At 40.2% G+C, this 23,395-nt stretch overlaps 1 protein-coding gene across 1 annotated transcript in view; it reads right to left on the bottom strand.

Moving 5' to 3' along the window:
* The window catches only part of LOC132834399 (dynein axonemal heavy chain 8-like), a 1,143,262-nt gene that overhangs the window by 260,958 nt on the left and 858,909 nt on the right, over positions 1–23,395 (bottom strand). Inside the window, exons 54-57 of the mRNA XM_060853284.1 lie at positions 21,628–21,762; positions 16,608–16,730; positions 14,975–15,188; positions 6,140–6,249 (exon numbers count right to left, since the gene is read on the bottom strand). Of these exons, the coding sequence (XP_060709267.1) occupies positions 6,140–6,249; positions 14,975–15,188; positions 16,608–16,730; positions 21,628–21,762 (582 nt within the window). The remainder of the gene's footprint in view (positions 1–6,139; positions 6,250–14,974; positions 15,189–16,607; positions 16,731–21,627; positions 21,763–23,395) is intronic.

Raw genomic sequence — 23,395 nt, 5'->3', positions numbered from 1 at the left:
ATCATTCGCTTCGATAACCACCTTGAATGGCTTTGCATAAATTAGGTGTGGCTAATACTGGCACAGTGGTTAACACAGCTTTGAGGCTGTCAAATGCCTTCTGACAGTCCACTGTCCACTGAAACCTCTTGCTTTTAAGAAGGAACCAAGTGAGTGGAGCAGCCACAATGCTAAAATTTGGTACAAGTTTTCAATAAGATCCACTCAATCCCAGGAACCGTAGTACTCCTCTTTTTGTCGATGGTATTGAAACTCCCCAATTACCTTTGATTTTGCATCCCATGGGGCCGTTTGCCCATGTTCAATAATATGGCCCAGGAAGGTGACTTGGGCTTTGGCAAATTCACTTTCAGCCAGGTTTACCACCAACCTTGCCTTCCAAAGTCAATTCAGCAAGTCTGATAAATGTTGCAAATATACTTTCCACATGTGGCCAAAAATCACCAGGTCATAATTATATACAACACAATTGGGTAATCCGGAAATGACTTTATTGGTTAGTCGTTGAAATGTGGCTGGGGCATTCTTCATACCAAACAGCATGATTTTAAACTGATATCATCCGTTTGGCATTACGAAAGCCGAAATTGTCTTCACTCTTTCTGACAAAGGTACCTGCCAGTCCAACTTAGAAATATAAGTTGCTCGACCCACCTTGTCAACACAATCTTCAAACGCAGAATTGGATAAATATCAGTATTTATAACTACATTGAATTTGTAGTCACCCACAAATAACCATTGGGCACTACCTGGCTTTGGCACCATTACTATGCATGCACTCCAGTCACTGTAACTCACTTCGATTATGTTGTCTTGGAGCATGTGTTCAATCTCTTTTTGAACCTGTACCAACTTTAGAGGGTTGTGCCTATAAAGAACAGCATCTCCCATATTTACATCATGCATAATTAGGCAAGTACTTCCCAGCTTATTTCCACAAATCTCCCCATGCAATAGTAATAACTTTCAGGTAATTTCGATTTTCCTGTAAAAGGTAGTTCAACAATTTTTGACAACTTTCTCATTGTTCAATTTAATTTGAGGAATTAAGAGTGTGGTGCTGGAAAAGCACAGCTGGTCAGGCAGTATCCAAGGAGCAATAGATCTGACATTTTGAGCCTGATGAAGGGTTTATGCTTGAACATGATTCTCCTCCTGTGAAGCTGCTTGACCGACTGTGCTTTTCCAGCACCACATTCTTTGACTCTGATTTCCAGCATTTGCCGTCCTCATTTTCTCTTAATTTGAGGAATGTCCAATTAAGAATCATCCGAACTTGGTTCTTCACTCTGTGTTGTAACCAATAACATAATCTCCTTAGGCTTTTCTTCCCTATCAAAAGACATTTTGAGCACATTCACATGACACATTCTGTGAGATTTCTTTCTGTCTGGAGTTCTTATCAAATAGTTCACCTCACTCAATTTCCTTTTGACTTGTTAAGGTCAACTAATGGGTGGCACGGTGGCACAGTGGTTAGCACTGCTGCCTCACAGTGCCAGAGCTGGGTTCAATTCCTTGTTTGTGTGGAGTTTGCACATTCTTCCCGTGTCTGTGTGGGTTTGCTCCAGTTTCCTCCCACAGGCCAAAAATGTGCAGGTTAGGTGAATTGGCCATGCTAAATTGTCTGTAGTGTTAGGTGAAGAATGGGTTTGGATGCGTTGCTCTTTGGAGGGTCGGTGTGGACTTGTTGGGCCAAAAGGCCTGTTTCCATGCTGTAAGTAGTCTAAATCTAAATTTTGCTTTTAAAGGTTCATCTATTACTGGAATTAACACTAACACTATATCTCCAATAGCAACATTGCAAGTTTTTCATTTCTTGTCTGCTTCCTGTTTTATTGTATGTTATGATACTTTTAAATGCTGTCTAGCCACTTTATTTAATCGTTCCCTAAATTTGACACATAGTCCACATATGTGGTTTCTGAATTCTGACTTACCAATTTCTCCTTAAACAATTTTAGCAGTCCTCTTACTTCACGCCCAAAAGCTAATTCAAATGGACTGCATTTGGTTGATTCATTTGGTGCATCTCTGATTGCAAAATGTACAAACAGAATTCCCTTATTCTAATCATCTGTATCGTCTTGATGAAAAGCCCTCATCATAGTCTTTAATGTCTGATGCCACCTTGCTAGTGCTTCCTGTTATTCTGGATGACATGCAGTAGATTTGAATTGTTTCATTCCTAAGCTCTCCATAATTGCCTTGCATAATTTCGAAGTGAATTTTAACTCTTGACCTGATTGTATCTCTGTCGGTAGCCTGCGTCAAGTGAAAAATTTGAGTAACTCCTCTACAATCCTTTTAGCTGTGATATTGCATAATGGAACAGCCTCTGGAAATCTAGTGAACATTTCTATTATTGTTAACAAATACTGATTCCCACTTTTTGTTTTGAGGTGGGGCTCCTATGCAATCAATTAAGACTCTTATAAAATGTTTCTCAAATGCAGGAATAGTTATTAAAGGTGCAGGTTTTATTATTGTTTGTGGTTTTCCAATGACTTGACATGTATGCAATGTCTGGCAAAATTCAACTACATCTCTTGTGCAGTCCAAGCCAGTAAAAATGCTTTTGAGTCTTTCCTCACTCCTAACTGAACCCCTAATGGGAGCTCATGCATCACTCACAAACACCTCTTTTCTATAACCCACTGGCAATACGACTTGATAAACTTCTGTCCATTTCTCATCTACCTGAATATGTGATGGTCTATTTCCTCATTAAGACATCATTTTCAATATAATAACATTTAGGACACAGTCAGATTCCTCTTCCGTGTATACCGTTTGATACAATTGCTTTAAATTTTAACCTTTCTGCTGTAACTCAGTTAATGTCTCTGAGCGAAAGGTGTCGGCTTTTTCATCCATGTGCTCCTGATTTGTCTCCACGATCTGATCAAACAGGGTCTCTGCTAATTCCACTTCAACTTACTTATCTGTACTCTTTGATGTCTACTGTTTCAACTGGTGACTTTGTGACCTCATACCACAGACACATCCCAGTAGATGTGTCTGTCCTGCAATAGTTCAGTTGCCTGAGTTTCCATTGGCTTTTCAACAATAGTAGGCAGCACTCCTACTTGTGAACCAGTTACATCATTAGCAAGAAAAAATTGTATTCCTGGAGGCTGAGAATTTGTCCAGTACTCGGTATCACCATTTCTCCACACATCACTGGACACTCTAACCTCACTCTACAGAATTGAACGCTTTTTGTCTCACCGTGAATTCACCTTTTCTGGCAATAGTCCTTCAGTGGTACATACCTCCTCATCTTTCAACATTAAAGATTGAGAGGATTGTGTATCTCTCAATATTGTAACTTCTTTACTTGCTGCTTCTTTACTTGCAGGTATATGGTTTAAGAAGATCTGGCACTTCCCCCTTAGCCAACCTCCCTCCAAGTTGTTCATTCTGGTGAAGCTTTCTAGCCACCAGTTTGCTTTGTGTTACTACTCCAACAAAATTCCCTGGGTTATGCTGTTTTCCGACATCTGGCTTCACAGAGCTTTTCCTAACCCACCAACATTGTGATGTCATGTGGCCTACTTTATCACAGTGAAAACACCGGAGTTTTTTTAACTTCTCTTTCCCCTTCAAGGATTTCCTTTTTACCCTGTGGTAAGTTATCCTTGTTAAATTCACCAAGATCTACCTCCCCCTTTCCAAGTGAGGATTTTTCTTTTCCCTAATTTCTATCCCTCACAGATTGAAATTGATTTTGGAAGCCAAACTTTTATTTATGGACCAACTCATAATCATAGGGTGGCACGCTGGCACAATGGTTAGCACTGCAGCCTCACAGTGCCAGAGACCCAGGTTCAATTCCCGCCTCGGGCAACTGCCTGTGTGGAGTTTCCACATTCTCCCCGTGTCTGTATGGGTTTCCTCTCACAGTCCAAAAATGTGCAGGTTAGGTGAATTGGCCATGCCAAATTGCCCGTAGTGTTAGGTGAAGGGGTAAATGTAGGGGAATGGGTCTGGGTGGGTTGCTCTTCGGAGAGTCAGTGTGGACTTGTTTGGCCGAAGGGCCTGTTTCTACACTGTATGTAATCTCATCTAATCAGCCATTTTAGCTGCTAATCTTGGCATTTTAATTCTCTGCTCTTCCACGTGAGTTCTCACTACATCAGAAGGTGAATTTTTGAACACCTAAGTGCCAATTTCTGAAGTTCAAAGTCTCTTTTTTTCCCTCTGTCGTCTGCTTTTCATTGTAATTCAAACTGTTTCATTTCTGATGCTCTTTAATTGTCTTTTGCCTCTAACTATAACTACTTCAATTGAATTTTATCCATTTCTAAAGATTCTGGTGGCATTTCCAGCAAATTTTAATGCTGAGGTATTTTGCTGTAATTATCTCTCCTTTCCTCACAGAATGAGGCAGCTTCAGCTCCAGATTGCCATTGCTATCCTAAGCACTGTTTAAACCAACCAAAACAAAACACCCAGTACAAAAGACACTAACATCTACCACTGGTTGCCTTCAAATCCAGGAACCCTAATCACAATCAGAATAATAGAAAAATCCCGGATGAGCTCCCAATCTGTTGTGAACCAGGCCAGACTCCCTCAATACATTTCAAGAAAGTAGCCCAGACTCTAAAACTTTACTAGTTGTTTGAATGCAGGGGCAATGTGGATATCCCAGGAAGGATGGAGGTGGTCCAAACTCTAACTTTTAAACAAACCAGAATTTATTTACAAGATTATTGAATGAAACACAAACAAAAGAGAACAGAATACAGAACAACTTAAACCTATCTGAAAACCCAACAGATTATATAAACTTAATGATGCTGTTCAATACTTGCGACAATACCCATAAACTTCCCTTGGCACCAAAGGTAAAATCAAACACAAGATCTTACAGGTGAGAGAGAGAGAGCGAGAGAGAGAGAGCGAGAGAGAGAGAGAGAGCGAGAGAGAGAGAGAGCGAGAGAGAGAGTGATGGCAGTATGGAATACTACCTGATGAAGGAGCGGCACTCCAAAAGCTAGTGCTTCTAACTAAACCTGTTGGACTATAACCTGATGTTGTGTGATTTTTAACTTGGAATACTCTCTTCCATGTAGCTGTTTCTTTGATCAGCAGCCTCAAAACTGCCTGACTGCTTTCAGTGAACAGCAAGACCAAACCAAAGAAAAGTTGAACTGGGAGAACTGGCCACTCCCCTTCCATTGTACAAGTGTATTTATTTAACTTGAAAGCGTTGCTCCTGAGGCAATATCTGTTAGCTATAATCAAACTGGCCCTAAAACCCTTCAAACATAGGGTTTTTGAATTCTGTATCTTTTATTCCCTCTCTGAAAAAAGTAAGCCATGGACAACATAACCGTGTTAAAGGAGTAACATCATGACAGAGTTCAATGGAAAAGAAAAGTGGGTTTATCATAAGAGATTGTTGATTTGTTCAATGTCACTACATTGCATTTTTTCTTCAAAGATCAATTTCAACCTTATTAACTTTAAAATTAATTACCTGAAGCCATCAATTTATTTTTCATTATACAAATTCCAAAATAAAATTATATTATCAGATTAAATCAAGAACATTTAATGTAGCTAATACAATAGATTAACAGCCTGAAATTCTGAGAGAAAATTAATTGTCTGCATTGGTTGTGATTATTTAAAAGCTGCAGTCTGTAGAATGGTTGCCAAAATGTTTAAGTTTGGAAATATAACATACCAATTCAGGAAAGGAGTAAAAAGGAAAACAGGGTACTCCAGGCCACATAAAATCTATTATGAAAGAACTTAAGAGTGCACATTAAAATTCATTTTATAATTAGATGATTTTACAAACAAAAATAATTTTGATAAATTTCTTTAGAGTTTTTTTCAGTGAGACCACAGAGTGAAGATGGGGAGATTTGAGTGTAATGAGGAATGAGTGTTCACTTGGTAATTTGGTAAAATCATTGATAGATTTTTCTCAAGCTATAATTTAGGCTAACAGTCAACTTTCTCTGACTAATGACTTTAAAGCTGCAAGCTTGTTAAGAAACTCAGCTGAACTACTGAACATTTATCTCTCAATCCACAGTATGTCTGATTTAATATTTTATTCATTTAAATGTTTGAATAGAAATTAGGAACATATATGCTATCTCCGATAGCATCAATACCTTTGTCCACTGCCAAAGGACTCTGCTTGTGACAACAAGTTTTGTTATCATGTCAGTGACTTCAGGACTAAATCGTCTTGCTGGATGAAAATATCCATTTCCAATAATTCCTGCCAAAAATACAAACAAAATTTTAATGAATTGACATTTACATTAACAATCCTGCTTGACAGTATAAAAATCTAAATTTTGATTTTGTTCCATAACTTGTCAGGATATTGTCATAGGGGCTTAGAAACTGACGTAATTTGAGAAAATGCCAAAAAAAACTGCTTCCACATAACCTAATTGATTTATTTTCATATTCTTGGACCTGAAGAGCGTATTTAAAATACTTAAGGCCTGTTTGACAGTACTCAGGTCCTGTTATAGTTGTGCTTTCCTCAAATTATAGGGTCTTTTGGGAGCTCACCAATCAAGTTCTTAAATGTTACTCCTTCTCCTGAGATCTGTGTTGGTTAACGAAACAGCTGAGAGAGTTGTGAATTTCTATTCATGAGGGAGCCTTGAAAACAGTTCTTGATGTAGCCAAAAACTGTGGGAAAAAATCTGCCACCCTGCCTACTCATAATAGGCCCACACAAAACATAGGAAGCAAACTTGGCCAAACTATACCAAAAACACACAGAGTGCCTCAGCAGGGACCAAGCAGGCTGACAAGTGAAATCAGACAGCATTCGCAGACAATGGAATATACTTCCCAGCAATCACTAACAATGTCAGATCAACCACAGCTATCCCAAAGCCCCAAGGGCAGTCTCATAACCCAGCAATACCAAAGCCACTCAAAGAACAGGTCAGACAGAGAGGCACCACTAAGAGCATTGCTCCCAGGCCAAGACAATGGAAGCACCTCATAGCTTTAGAAGAGACATTAGCACCTATCTGCGAAGAGGATGGGAAACTCCTGACTCATTGATACTGTCAGGATGTTGCATTGTATTGAGAATCAGAGTTAAAAATCACACAACATCAGGTTATAGTCCAACAGGCTTAATTGGAAGCACACTAGCTTTCGGAGCAACGCTCCTTCATCAGGTGACACTATCACCTGTTGAAGGAGCGTTGCTCCGAAAACTAGTGTGCTTCCAATTAAACCTATTGGACTATAACCTGGTGTTGTGTGATTTTTAACATTTTACACCCCAGTCCAACACCGTCATCTCCAAATCTTGAGAATCAGGACATTCATCCGATAACTGTTTTCCAATTAGCATCATTGTAGCTAGATTACTCCATTTCCAGATACATTGTATCTTTCCCCATTTCTAATTAACCTTATTGTACAAGATTATCATAAAACCTGGCTTCTTCCTCAGCTCGAGGAAGATAACCCTTGATCTACCTGTACAGACCGTAGCAGTTCTGTATCAGCCTAGTCAATTTCTCTTCCAGCAATATCTCTTGTAATAAACAGCTTGTCAATTTCACCTGATCTGGTTTGTGTGATCTCTGCTTTACTGGGTAATTTCTCCAACATAAACTATCTGGGTATTCACAGAAGTGTTATGGCACAGCAGGAGGCCATTCAGCCCATTGTGCCTGCACCAGCTCATTAAATATGCATCATTACCCAGTGCCAGTCTCCGGTTTTTTTCCTTCTTGCTCTTGCACATTATTGTTTCCAAATAATCATTTAAATGTACCTTTAAATGCCTTGATGAAACCTATCTTCACCACACTTCCAGGCAGAGTATTCCAACACTAACTACTCAGAGGGAAGTTTTTTTTCCTCACTTCACTCATAACACCATAAAACACAGGAGAAAAAATTAGGCCATTCAGCCCATTGAGCCTGCTGTGTCATTCAATCATGGCTGGTAAGTTTCTCAAACCCATTCTCTCACTTTCTCCTCATAACCCTTAATCCCCTTGATATTCAAGAACCTATTTATTTCCTTCTTAAATATATTCATTGACCTGGCCTCCACAGCCTTCCAAAGCAATGAATTCCACAGATTCACCACACTCTGTCTGAAGAAGTTTCTTCTTATCCCTGTTCTAAGAGATCTTTCATTTTCTTTAAAGCTATGCCCTCATGTCCTAGTCTTCTCCAACCAATGGAAACATCTTCACAACATCCAAGCCATTCAGTATTCTGTGTGTTACAATTAGATCCCCCCTCATCTTTCTAAACTGCATCCAACATAAATCCAGAGAATGCAAACGCTCCTCATATGTTAAGCGTTTCATTCCAGGGACCTTTCTTGTGAACTTCCTCTGAACATTCTCCAGGGCCAGTACATCCTTCTTGACATACGGGGCTCAAAACTGCACACAATATTCCAAATGTGGTCTGACCAGAGCTTTATAGAGCCTCAGAGCTCTAATCCTGTTTTTATATTCAGGTCCTCTCAAAATATCTGCCATCATTGCATTTGCCTTCTCAACTACTGACTAAACCGGTAAGTTTACGATTGTGAGAATCCTGGAGTAGAACTCCAAGCCTCTTTGCACTTCAGACTTCTGAATTTTTCCCCATTTAGAAATCAGTCCATGCCTCCATTCTCCTTACCAAAGTGCATGACTTCACACTTTTCCATGTTTTACTCCATTTGCCACTTCTTTGCCTACTCATCTAGTCTGTCCAAATCCTTCTGCAGCTTCCCCACCTCCTCAATGCTACCTGCCCTTCTACCTATCTTTGTATCATCTGTAAATGTAGCTAGAAGGCTCTTAGTTCTTTCATCTAGATCTTTAATATGTAAAATGAAAAGTTGTGGTCCCAACACTGAGCTTGGTGAACACCATTTAGCACCAGCTGCCATCCTGAGAAGCACCCTTTTATCCCCACTCTTTGCTTTCCACCAGACAGCCAAGCTTCTATCCATGCTAGCTCCTTGCCCTGAACACCATGGGCCCTTATCTTACTCATAGCCTCCTGTGGGGCGCCTTGTCAAAGGCTGTCTTGAAGTCCAGATAGATAACATCCATTGTCTCTCCTTGGTTTAACCTGCTCATTACTTCCTGAAAGAAGTGTAGCAGATTTGTCAGGCATAACTTCTCCTTGATGAAACCATGCTGACTTTGCAATATTTTACCACAGTTCCAAATATTCATAAATCTCATCTTTCACAATGGATTCCAGAATCTTACCCATGACCGAAGTTAGGCTAATCTGTCTATAATTTTCCATCATTTTGCTTCACTCTTTTTTAAATAGGGGTGTCATGTTAACGATTTTCCAGTCCTCTGGTACCCTCATGGATTCTAGCGATTTCTGGAAGATCACCACTAACGCCTCCACTATCTCTTCAGCTATCTCCCTTAGAACTCTGAAGTGTAGTTCATTTGGCCCAGGTTATTTATCCACCTTCAGGCCTTTCAGTTTTTCTAGCACCTTCTCTTTGATGAAGGCCACCATACTCAGCTCTGCCCCTGCACTCTCTTAAGTTTTTGGGGAACTATTTCCACCGTGAAAACTGGCATGAAGTAATTATTCAATTCCTTAGCCATTTCCTTGTTCTCCAGTATTATCTTTCCTGCTTCATTTTCCAATGGCCCAAGATCCACTGATGCCTCTTTTTTGCCCTTTATATATCTAAAGAAACTCATACAGTCTTTCTTTATATTACTGGCTTGCTTACCGTCATATTTAATCTTCTCCCTCCTCATTTTTTTTGTTATTCTCTGTTGGTCTTTGGAAGCTTCCCAATCCTCAGGTTTCCCACTGCCGTTCCCCACATTATAGGCTTTCTCTTTTGCTTCTTTGCTATCCCTGACTTCCCTACTCAGCCACGGTTGCCTCATTCTCCCTGTACCATGCTTCTTTTTCCTCAGGATGAATCTCTGCTGGCTCTCCTGAATTACTCCCAGAAGCTCCTGCTATTGTGTTCCACTGTCCTTCCTTCTCGGCTCCTCTCCCAGTCAATTCTACCCAGCTCCTCCCTCATGCCTCTGTAGTTACCAATTTCGATCTGTGCCACAAGCTCATTTACCTTATTCCTTATACTGCATGCAATCAGATTATAACACCTTCAGTCTTGTATTAACCATCCCTCTTCTCATTGTCATTTGTTTGTCCAGTGTGCTTGAAGTTTGACTGCCAAACCTTTCCATACACTTTGTCCTACTTGTGTCTGTGCTGGAGATTTTAATGATGTCTCCTGAATTCTGCACTCTTACCTCCTCCACCCCTCTTACCACCCGTACTACCTTTGCAGATCACTTTAAAGTTATGTCATCAAACACATTTTTCTGTTGTGAGCAGGATCAGCTTCTCCCTATTGACTCTATCAAGCCCACTCATGATTTTAGAAACTTCTATCAGATCTACTTTTCGCCTTCTTCTCGACAAGACCAACAATCCCAATTTCTTCCGTCTATCCTCATAGCTGAAGTTGATTGAAGTGAACACTGTTTGAGTGGAAGGTATTAGAAATGATGAAGGTGTCAATTTGCTCAGTTGGGTTCTTCATGTGAATGCAGGTGCAAAGAATGATACTCTGAGATACGATTACTTATTGGATAAGGTCCTGGTTCTCTGCATCTGAGATCAATTTGCTCTTCCTCACAAGAAACATGGCTATACAATCGCTGCTTTAATATACCTGTATGTTGCTGACCGGGACGCATGAGACAGGTTACGTATGTACAGAGCTTGAGTGCAATAATTTGCAGTGATTGGCAGGACACAGAGGCCAATGGAGAATTTCTGAACTATACTATGTTCACTAGCTTCTGTGTCTCTGTAAGATGACACCATGCTCATCTTTAATTTTTCTTACATATGTCCTCCTCAAGCACAAGATACCTTCTGGCACCTGAGGGCACATACCTGCATAGGCAAAAAAAAACATGCACTGGAAAACAGGCAGCTCACCTTTCTCCTCTCAGGTTAAAATGAAACAGTTGGAATTACATTTGGGCCAATTTTGCAGCAAAACACACAGTTTCGAAATGAATTCATAAGAACACAATAAATAGGAGCAGGAGTAGGCCATCTGGCCTGTGAATTCAGCTCCACTTAACCCACCATAACCCTTAATTTATTTGCTGTTCAAAAATCAATCTACCTTTGCCTGAAAAACATTCATCAAAGTCACCTCAACTGCTTCACTGGGCAGGGAATTCCACAGATTCACAACCCTTTTGGTGAAGAAGTTCCTCTTCACCTAAGTCTGCTCCCCCTTACCTTGAGGCTATGTCCCCTACTTCTAGTTTCACCTGCCAATGAAAACAACTCCCTGCTTCCCTTCATAATTTTCATGTGCTTCTATAAGATCCCCCCTTAGTCTTCTAAGTTCCAATGAGTATAGTCCTAGTCTACTCAATCTCTTCTCATAAGCTAACCCTCTCAATTCGGGAATCAATCTCATGAACCTCACCTGCACCAACATGCGCTCCCAACCGCCCCCCCCCCGCCTCCTGCCTCCCGTGCCACTACATCCTTTCTTAAGTAAGGAGACCAAAGCTGTGCACAGAACTCCAGGTGTGTCCTCAATAGCGCCCTGTACGACTGCAGCATAACCTCCCTGTTTTTAAACTCAATCCCTTTCGCAATCAAGGACAATATTCCACTCTACAGGTGTTTCTTGTTTCTCCAAAAGGAAACTGTGACAACCCAAACAAGTGCACATGGTTCAGATTTATATTATTATGCCTGCTCTGTACCCTTCTTTGGAGCTGAAGGAACACAATTGACACAAACAACTCAGTTTCAAAACAGAAATTACTGGAAAAGCTCAGCATGTCTGGCAGCATCTGTGCAGACAAATCAGTTAACGTTTCAGTTCAGTGACCCTTTCCTCAGAATTCTTTCAGTTTTTATTAATTCAGTTTCTCTGTCCATGGATACAGCAAGACATGTTGTGTTTCCATGTTTTTTTTTTGTTTAGTTGCTGCAGTGGAATCTGCCTTTAAAGCTAATGTTTGTGGAGGTAACAAGTAGGATAGATAAAGGGGAAGCAATCAATGCAATTGATTTGGATTTTCAGAAAACATTTGATAAGTCAACACATGCTAGACCACTTAAAAAAACAAGAGTGCTGGTGTTGGAGGTTGTTTATTAGCATGGACAGAGGATTGGATATTTAATGGAAGACAGAGGGTTGACTTAAGGGAGTTTTTTAGGATGGCAATCTGCACTTAGTAGAGTGTTTCAGGAATCAGTGCTGGGGCCACAATTATTTAGAATATATATCGATAACTTCTGTTATGATATGGGATAAACCCTCCTGCTTAATTTAAACCAGCAGTGCAGAAATGATTTATCCCGTGCAGTAATCAGTGAAAACTGGTGAGGCCAAGAACTATTTAAAGTAAAAATTAATATCTTTATTTCTTAAAGTATAACAGAGAATAATTGACTAACAACTATTTACAACTCCTCCCTCTAACCTATCTTTTCCCTTCCCTTCTATAATATTAGTCTGATATACCACCCCCCCCCCCGCACCATTTAGATTTATCAAAAAATCAAATTTTCAAAACCAGCCAGGTATCAAATTTTCTCATCATATCTTTCTCGGACTTCTTTTCCTCTCCTTAGGGATTTCTGCCTCACAGGTTACTGATTGATAAAGGTATCTTTAAGAGAGCTATTTTTGGGCAGTCTTTACATGCTGGTGGCTTGGCAGTTCTCCCCTCAACTGTTCAAATTTCTCCGGTCTTATACCTCCAATGACCCGATTGTGTCATTGCTTTTTAAGATTGTCAATATACTAAATTGAAACTGGATTGGAGATTGGTACTTTTTTGGGGTCTAATTTAAACTGACAGGCCTAATTCAAATCTATTTTTGTCTCCAGGCAACCAGCTACCCTAGTTATGCTTGCAGCTGGACCACATGTTACATTGAGTCTTATTCAGAACACTTGGTGCTGTCAGGTTATTCTGCTAGATTTTAACTCTCTTAAAAGTAGTGTATGCCCACATCTTCATAACACTTAGAAGAAGAATGTAAAGAAACTCCAGCTAAATTTGTGAATGACACAAAAATAGGTAGGACGGCAAGTGGTGAGGATGACACAAAGAGGGATACAGACAGGTTAAGTGAGTAGTCAAGAACTTGGCCGATTAAATATATGGGAAAATGTGAGGTTTGGACTTTGGTAGAAAGCAGCATAAAAACTAAGAGCAAGAATAGGCAATTTGACCCTTTGAGGCTGCTCCAACTGAAGCTAAGCATTATTTAAATAGATAATGACTGCAGAATGCTACAGCACAGAGGAATTTTGTGAGTCCTTGCTCACAAATCACACAAAAAAAATGTGCATTTCTCATTCACAAAGAAATTGCAATACAGCAGAGGAACTTTGGCCATCCAAGTCTGCGTCGACACATTTCGCTCTTTCACACTCAAATTGTCTTCACTTGGTGGTGGCATGGTGGCTCAGTGGTTAATACTGTTGCTTCACACCACCAGTGACCTGGGTTTGATTCCAGCCCCAGGCGATTGTCTGTGTGGCATTTACACATTCTTCTGTTACATTGTGTTAACAGTGAGTGTGTCTGCGTTTCCTCCGGGTGTTCTGGTTTTCTCCCACTGTCCAAAGATGTGCAGGTTAAATGAATTGGCCATGCTAAATTGTCCATTGTACTCAGGGATGTGTAGGCTAGGTATATTAGTCAGGGGTAAATGTTGAGTAATAGGGAAGGGAAATGGGTGTGGGTGGATAACACTCAGAGGGTCATCGTAGATTTGTTGAGCCAAAGGGCCTGTTTCCACACTGTAGGGATTCTGTGATTCACCGACATGATCTGTATCCCTCTATTCCCTTCATATACTCGTATTTGTCCAGGTGCCTCTTGAATGCTGCTATTGTATCTGCTTCCACCACCTCCTCTGGCAATGCATTCCTAGCACTCACCACCTTTTGTGTGAGAAAATCTGCCTTGCACATCTCTTTTGAACACCACCCCCATGCACCTTGAACCTGTGTCCCCTAGTAACTGACCCCTCCACCCTGGGAGAAAACCTCATACTTTCCACTCTAACCATGCCACTTACAATCTTATAAACTTATATCAGGTTATCCCTCAACCTCCTGCATTCCAGCAAAAACAAACTCAATCTATCTTCATAGCAAAAATTCCCCACATCAGGCAACATCCTGGTAAGTCCTTTCTTAAGGACTTTCCAAAACATTCACATCCTTCTGGTAGTATGGTGATCAGAACAGTATGCAAATAGTAAGGTAATTAGCTGGTATTAGAAATGGAAATGGAATGTTGGCCTTTATTCAAAGAAAATAAAATTTTAAAAAAGCGAAATTTTGCTAAAACTATAGAAGGTATTAGTCAGACCACAGATGGAATACTGTTTTGGTCTCCTTACCTAAGGAAAGACATACTGACATTGGAGGCAGTATAAAGAAAGTTCACTGAGTTGAGCATGGAAACAGATGGACTGGCTTATGCAGACAGATTGAGCAGATTGGACCTGTACTGATTGGAATTTAGAAGAATCAAAAGGTGATCTTATTAAAACATACAAGGTTCTTAGGGCACTTGACAGGGTAAATGTGGAACAATTGTTTCTCCTTGTGGAAGGCTTTATGTTTAGTTATATGTTCAGTTACAGGTGATCTGGAGACTAGAAGACTTGGCTTATGATCTTCCCATTCTACTCGTTTTGAGGCTGCATATGCCATATCTTGACTATTTTCCTTTGAAAGATGGAGACTGATACAGGCTGTTGTGAGCAGACAATGAGCACTTTTGTCATCTGATTGAACAGAAAGCAGTGGTTACTACAGGGCGCTATCTTACAGCCTAGATTCCTTGTTCAAACATTCATTTCTCAATGGCACTAAACTGCTTAGTTTATTCATGGGACAAGTGTGTGACAGAGTAACAATAGCATTTGTATAAAGCCGACAAATTGAAAATTACCAAAAATTTTGTCAATTGAAGCGTCAGTAGGTAATGTACAGTTGAAGACAGTAAACTGCCTCTTTAACCGTTGTGGAATATCATTGCGTCCCCCTCCTGGGTGAATCATTGCAGCCATTAGTTGCACATCAACAATTTTTGTAAAGTCTCCCGGTTTATCCAAATTGTACATTCCATGCATTTCTATCATCTGACGCACTATTTCATTAGTGATCTGAAGAACAGAAAAAAGACAAATATTGTTGCTTAAGCTTTAGATAGCCGTTTTGTACTTTTTAGTATGTCAAAAAAAGGTATGCTCCATTACCTTGTACTGGATGACTCTGGGGTTGTTTACTTGCATAGTACAATACAAATTTCAAAAACTGTTTCACTGGTTATATTTGTTTAAATTTGTATGATTGCTGTTGTCTACGTTTTGCTTTCACTGAATTACTGAGAGCTAAAGTTTAAAGCTACTGACTCACGAAGCTCAGAAAAATTAAAATAGGGTATAGTGTATTATTATCCATGTTGATCACGGATCTGCTGCCATTTCTGAAAATATGTATTTCACACCGCTGAAGAGTCATAACAATGTTTAATGATTCCTTTCCAATTTGGAGTATCTTCACTCCCAAGGATTGTGTTTTCTTGCAATATATAAGACAGGAGGCTTTATGTTTGTATCATTACCTTGTAACAACATAGTTCCCATCATCACACCAAGGTCATTACTTGTTATTTTGAAAGGTCTGTTTAAATTTTGGAGCAGCCAATGCAGGCACATTTATTCTGACAAAATTCTGCCTAGTCATATGATTACTGAATTCTGCCCTGTATTGATCCTTCTACAATGCTTGTTAATAAAGTGTGACTGTGCTGAAATGTGGGACAAACACAATGTAAAATCCAAATCTGAGGAGGTATGGTATATTTCATTTAGTTTTAAAATAGGAGCATCCATAATAGTTCATTTGAACTACAACTTCTTTAGCAATACTTGACCTTGTCCATAACATGTCCCAAATAAGTGACCTTGGCTTTGGAAAGTTTAAGTTTTGCTCAATATATTATTATGTCAAATTTATGTACTTTTAAAAATAATATATAGAGGTGTTTCTCATGCATTATAGACCAGTAAATTGTTGATATAGCAACACAATATAACAGTTCATTACGAATTTGATTAGTTAAGAATTTGAAAAGTAGTTTGAGAAACTTCATTGAGAGAGGGCTCACTTTACACTGGAGTAGGTTCTTTGGAGGTACAAACCAGAGGTCTTCTAAGCTTGATTTGTTAATGGCATTTGTCAATATCCTTTGGTGTTTCCAACTCTATCAAATAAATCTTCATTCTTTACAGTAGAATAAAAATCAATCTTTTTACGACATTCAATTTTTTACAAGCAATGCAAAATCCTAGAGTGCCGTCAGGCTAGGCAAATCAACATCATAGGGCTTAACAATCTGCCTTGACTCAAATTCAATTATAAGTAATAATATACAATAGCAATATTTACAAATGCCATGTTTTTTGGACATTCAGTTGTGTTCTGGAAAGTACTCCTCTTCTGGGTAAACGTCTAAAATTTGTTAAGGCCCTATCAGTGAAAAATGCTATGCTTAAGTTTTTAAACTTGATGTATTTTACCTGATCTCCCCATTCATTGATAACAGGCATGTTGATATCATCAACAAATATTGTCATTTTCCGTCCACTTGGTGGCCCATATGTACTCCCCACACGTTTTTCTACATAACTTTCAACAGTTCTCTGCAAAGAAATGTACTTACTGTTATTTGGAAAATTTAATGCCAGTGCACTCCTATAGTTCTGTACTTTATGATATGAAAGAAGCTTCACTGTTTCAATGTAATTTATATGAAATCTCATGCTGAATTAACCCTGGGGTACTCCTGTTTGGAGGATGTAAATTGAAAATGCCCCACATCTTTTTGCTGTCAGTTTTGGAAAAAAGATCATTACTTCGATCGCCTTTTTTGTGGAACAATGTCTCTTGTCTCCTTCCCTAACTGTCAAACCACATAGCACCCATTATTTCACCTCCATTTATCTGAATACAAACATGCAGCAACAATACAAGGAACAGTAAGATATGCAATGATTACATAATCACTGCAGTTCTTATAAAGCATGTCAGTCATAGTACTTTGTTTTAAAAATACTGTTCCGATGAGCAGGAATTTCCTCCAGTTGCAAAGATTAAAGTGTGCCTGACTTCCTTACCACTGTGTCAGTTGAACCAGACTACCACAATCATTTTCGCCACGACCTAGGGACGCTTATGACATAGTGGTAGTGTCCCTAGTCTGGATCAGGTGGCCCGGGTTCAAGTCCAACCTGCTCTAGAGGTGTGTAATAATATCTCTGAACCAATTGTTTGAGAAACTTTAGCTACATCAGCTTTTGAATTTCTTGCTTTTCATGACAAACACTGCTTACTAAACTAAAGTCTTAAACATGATATATGGTCCACACCAAATTGATCTTAAATTTGGAAACTGAGACTTCAGGATGCTGACTTCTGATTATTTGTTTAGCAGAAAATTACTAGATGAAAGTGTACAATTTACTAACATTCATTCCTGACAAAATAACTTAAAGTGAAATGATGAGTGCTCCTACTGGACATACAACTGGCATCAGGACTGTGACCTGCATCTGTGGGAAGTGCACCCAACTCTAGCTCCTCAAAAACCACATTAGGGAACTGGAGCTGGAGCTGGATGAACATTGGATCATTTGGGAAGTGGAGGGAGTTACTGAGAGGAGTTACAGGGAGGTAGTTATACCTCAGGTAAAAGACGACAGTAGATGGGTTATGTCAGGAGATGGAAAGGGAACTGGCAGGCAGTGTAGCCATCCCTCTGGCCATTCCCCTTAATAACAAGTATACCATTCTGTATACTGATGGGGGGGGGGGGGGGGGGGGGGGGGGGGGGGGGAAACGACTTACCAGGGGTAAGCAATAGGGAACAGGTCTCTGGCACAGAGTCTGTCCCTGTTCTCAGAGGGTAAGGGGTAACATGAGCAGAGCATTAGTCATCTGGGACTCCATAGTTAGGGGGACAGATGGGAGGCTCTGTGGGAATGAGAGTGATTCATGGTTGGTGTGTTGCATCCCAGATGCCAGGGTTTGTAATGTCTCTGAATGCATTTTCAGGATCCTTGAGTGGGAAGGGGAGCAGCCCCAAGTCGTGGTCTACATAGGCACCAACAACATAGGTAGGAAGAGAGATTGGGATTTAAGGCAGAAATTCAGGAAGCTAGGATGGAAGCTTAAAGCTACAAACAGCACGGTCTTCACTTGAACCAGAGGGGTAGCAATATCTTGAGGGGGGAATTTGCTCATGCTCTTTAGGTTGGTTTAAACTAATTCAGCAGGGGAATGGGAACCTAAGTTGTAGTTTGAGTATACAGGAGGTTGAGAGTAGTAGTGAAGTCAGAAATAAGGTTTCAAGGTCGCAAGAGGGTACTGGCAAGCATGAAGTTGGTTTGAAGTGTCGAGAATGTGGTGCTGGAAAAGCACAGCAGGTCAGGCAGCATCTGAGGAGCAGGAGAATCGTCATCATGGGCAAAAGTCCTTTGCCCAAAATGTTGATTCTCTTGCTCTAATCTCCAGCATCTGCAGTTCTCACTTTCGCTGAGTTGGTTTGAAGTGTTTACTTCAATGCCAGGAGCAACTGGAATAAGGTGGGTGAACTTGCAGCATGGGTGGCATCTGGATTTCAATGTTGTGGCCCTTTCAGAGACATCAGTAGAGCAGGGACAGGAATGATTGTTGCAGGTTCTGGGATTTCAATGTTTCAGTAAAAACAGAGAAAATGGTAAGAGGTGGAGTGACGTTGTTAGTCAAGGACAGTACTATGGTTGCAGAAAGGGTGTTTGAGGACTGGTCTACTGAGGTTAGAAATGGAGAGGTCACCCTGTTGGGAGTTTTCTATTGGCCTCTGAATAATTCCAGAGATGTAGAGGAAAGGACAGCAAAGATGATCCTCCAAAGGAGCGAGAGTGACAGGGTAGTTGTTATGAGTTCTTTAACTTTCCAAATATTCATTGGGAATACTATAGCTCAAGTGCTTTAAATGGGTCAGTTTTTTTCCCAATGTTTCCTGACACAGTATGTAGACAGGCTAACAAGGGGCAAGACCACATTAGATTTGGTAGTGGGTAATGAACCTGGCCAGGTGTGAGATTTGGAGATAGATGAGCACTTTGGTAATAGTGACCACAATTCAATTATGTTTACTTTAGCAATGGAAAGGGATAGGTATATACTGCAGGGAAGGAGTTATAGCTGGGGGAAAGGCAAGATTTAGGATGCATAGGATAGTGAAGGAAATTGCAGGCATTGGGCACAATTGAAATGTGGAGCTTATTCAAGGAAATGCTACTGCGGATCCTTGATAAGTGTGTATCTGTCAAGCAGGGAGGAGGTTGTTGAGTGCGAGAGCAGTGGTTACTAAGGAAGTTGAATCTCTCGTCAAATAGAAGAAGGCAGCTTACATTTGGATGAGATGCGATGGCTCAGTTTAGGGTGCTTGAGAGTTACATGTTAGGCTGGAAAGACCAAAGAGAGTGATAAAAAGAGCCAGGAGGTGTCATGAGAAGTTGTTGGTGGACAGGATCAACGAAAACCCTATGGCCTTCTATAGGTATGGGTGGCATCCAAGGAACAGAAGATTCAACGTTTCGGGCATAAGCCCTTCTTCAGGATTCCTGAAGAAGGGCTTATGCCTGAAACGTTGAATCTCCTGTTCCTTGGATGCTGCCTGACCTGCTGCGCTTTTCCAGCAACACATTTTCAGCTCTGATCTCCAGCATCTGCAGACCTCACTTTTTCCTCCTTCTATAGGTATATCAGGAATAAAAGAACGACTAGAGTAAGATTCAGGCTAATCAAGGATAATAGTGGGAAGTTGTGTGTGAAGTCAGAGGAGGTGCTAAATGAATACTTTTTGTCAGTATTCACATTAGAAAAAGACAAGGTTGTCAAGGAGAATACTGAGATAGAGGCTATTAAACTAGATGGGATTGAGGTTCACAAGGAGGAGGTGTTAGCAATCCTGTGAAGTTTTAGTATAGATGAGTCCCCTGGGCCGGATGGGATTTATCCTAGAATTCTCTGGGAAACTAGGGAGGAGATTGCCAAGCCTTTGGTTTAGATCTTTATGTTGCCATTGTCTACAGGAATAGTGCTAAAAGACTAATGTTGTCCCCTTGTTCAAGAAGTGGGGTAGAGACAACCTTGGTAGTTATAGACCAGTGAGCCTTACTTGGGTTGTGTGTAAAGTGTTGGGAAGGGTTATAAGAAATAGTATTTATAATCATCTGGAAAGAATAAGTTGATTAGGGATAGTCAACACGGATTTATGAAGGGTAGGTCATCCCTCACAAACCCTTTTGAATTCTTTGAAATGACCAAACAGGTGGAAGAAGGTAAAGTGGTTGATATGGTGTATATGGATTTCAGTAAGGCGTTTGATAAGGTACCCATGGTAGGCTATTGCAGAAAATATTGAGGCATGGGATTGAGGGCGATTTAGCCTTTTGGATCAGAAATTGGCTAGCTAAAAGAAGGTGGTGGTTGATGGGAAGTATTCATCCTGGAGTTCAGTTACTAGTGTTGTACTGCGAGGATCTGTTTTGATCCACTGTATTTGTCATTTTTATAAGTGACCTGGATGAGGGCAAAGAAGGATGGGTTAGTAAATTTTTGGATGACGCTAGAGTTATGGGTAGTGACATAGGATGCTGTAGGTTACAGAGAGACATAGATAAGCTGCAGAGCTGGATTGAGAGGTGGCAAACACAGTTTAATGTAGAGAAGTGTGAGGTGATTCACTTTGGAAGGAGTAACAGGAATGAAGAGTACTAGGCTAATGGTAAGTTTCTTGGAAGTGTAGATGAGCAGAGAAATCTCGGTGTACCTAGATTCTTGAAAGTTGCCACGCAGGTTGACAGGGTTGTTAAAAAAGGTATATGGTATGTTAGCTTTTATTGATAGAGGGACTGAGTTTCAGAACCATGAGGTCATGCTGCAGCTAAACAAAACTTTGGTGCAGCTGCACTTGGAATATTGCACACAGATCTGATCACTGCATTATAGGAAGGATGTGGAAGCTTTGGAAAGGGTTCAGAGGAGATTTACAAGGATGTTGCCTGGTATTGAGGGAAGGTCTTACAAGGAAAGGCTGAGGGACTTGAGGCTGTTTTCGTTCGAGAGAAGAAGGTTGAGAGGTGACTTAATTGAGACATATAAGATAATCAGAGGGTTAGATAGGTTGGACAGGGAGAGCCTTTTTCCTCAGATGGCAATGGCTAGCATGAGGGGGCATAGCTTTAAATTGAGGGGTGATAGATATAGGACAGATGTCAGAGGTGGTTTCTTTACTCAGAGTAGCAGGGGCATGGAACACATTGCTTGCAACAGTAGTGGACTCACTGACTTAAAGGCATTTAAATGGCCATTGGATAGGCATATGGACGAGAATGGAATAGTGTAGGTTAGATGAGCTTCAGACTGCTTTCACAGGTCAGCGCAACATCGAGGGCTGAAAGGCCTGTACTGCGTTGTAATGTTCTATGTCCTATGTTCTCATTAGATCCATCAAGTTCCTTTTGAGCTTCTACATGTAGAACACATTACCTGGAACATGTAGGGTTCTGTAGCAGATGAGAAATTCAAACTCTTGGACAGATGCTCTTCTGGATCATATTTCTTCAGATAGCCTTTAATCATGACTGTTTTTGCTGTTCCCTGTTCTCCAGTCAGAAGTACTGCCTATCATAGTATCAAAAATATATTTGTTTATATACAAAAGTAGGTGCAGCAGTAAACCATTCAGCCTGCTCAGTCATTCAACAAGAGTGGTGTGTTGGAAATCAAGCTCTGTTATTCCTGAAATCATCATACAAGAGTTTACAACAAAGAATAAAGCATAAAGAACATTACAGAGCAGGAAAAGCCCTTCGGCCCTCTAAGCCTGCGTCAATCCATATCCTCTGTCTAATTCTGCTGTCTATTTTTTATGGATCTGTATCCCTTTGCTCCTTGTCGATTCATATATCTGTCTAGATGTATCTTAAATGACGCTATAATTCCTGTCCCTGTCCCTGCCACCTCTGCGGGCAATGCATTCCAGGCACCCACCACCTTCTGCCCTAACCTTTTCCCCTCTCACTTTGAACTCATGACCCCCTAGTGTATAAAGTAAACAGAATTCAGACCCATATTGACAAAAGAATAGAGCAGAGTTCTATATTTAATAAGATTTATTGTTTCTTACAAATAAATACTCTAGCTACAGGTAAACAATTATGGAACATCAGCTTTTAATGCTACTGTTAAAACTGTAAGCTAATGATAAACTCTACCTTACACATCCAGACAAACACACAGGAGAAAAAAAAACTGTGGTTTGATGGTTTTTAATAAGACAGTTACTGCCTCAAGCTGTTAAATTGCACGGAGCCAATCACATAGCTGTTGTGAGGCAGAAGGCTGTTGTCGTTAATAACTGGTCACAATCAGTTACTTGTTGCTCGTTAAAGCTCCATTCAAATATACCCGCGATTGTCTGGAAATGGTTTGAACATACAGCTGTATAAACAATAGTACAATGAGTGTCAGATAGCTTGTTCATAAAACCTGCTGCAATCCTTTGCAATCTTTGTTTTTTTAAACAATCCTTTTCCCATTTCAATCCACAATCAAAAATACAGAAAATGAAAAGATACATTTTCATACCGATCTATTACGTTTTGAGATCCATATTCTCATCTACCCCTGATATAAAGCACTTTATGCCATGAAGACAGTCAAAATGTAAAATACAATCTGTTTAATGCTTGAAAACTGTTTGAGTATTTTGAAAAATAAGAAATTGCTTAATGAACATTTTATATAAAAGGGTATGCCTAGTCCCAGTGTTTTCCCCAATGCAAAAATAGAGTGTGCCGGAGAAACTCAGCAGATCTGGCAGCATCTGTAGAAGGAAAACAGAATTAACATTTCAAGAACCAGCGACATTTGTGAGAACTGAAGGCAGCTGGGAAATGATGGAATATAGGCTAAAGATAGGATTGGAATGGGGCATGGGGTTGGAGACTACAGTACATGGAGATGGCACTCAAACAGCGAGAGAAAAAAAGATATACAAACAAAGAGATCGCTGATGATAAACTGAGAGATAATAGCTAGTAATAGTGCAAAGGGGAAGTGTAAATGTTTGAAAATGGTGTGCTTGTGCTGGTAGCAGCCCATACAAGACAGGGCCGAGGGGTATAGGGGAAGAGAATGAACAACAGAATGTGTATTGAAGTTGGGTACCTTATAGCCTTCAGGACTCAATGCTGAGTTTAACAATATCTGCATGTAAGTACATTCCATTTTTCCCTAGCTGTCTTCAGTTCTG

Source organism: Hemiscyllium ocellatum, chromosome 3, assembly GCF_020745735.1.
Source record: "Hemiscyllium ocellatum isolate sHemOce1 chromosome 3, sHemOce1.pat.X.cur, whole genome shotgun sequence".
Taxonomy (NCBI): domain Eukaryota; kingdom Metazoa; phylum Chordata; class Chondrichthyes; order Orectolobiformes; family Hemiscylliidae; genus Hemiscyllium; species Hemiscyllium ocellatum.
This window is presented reverse-complemented; position numbering and strand designations above follow the sequence as displayed.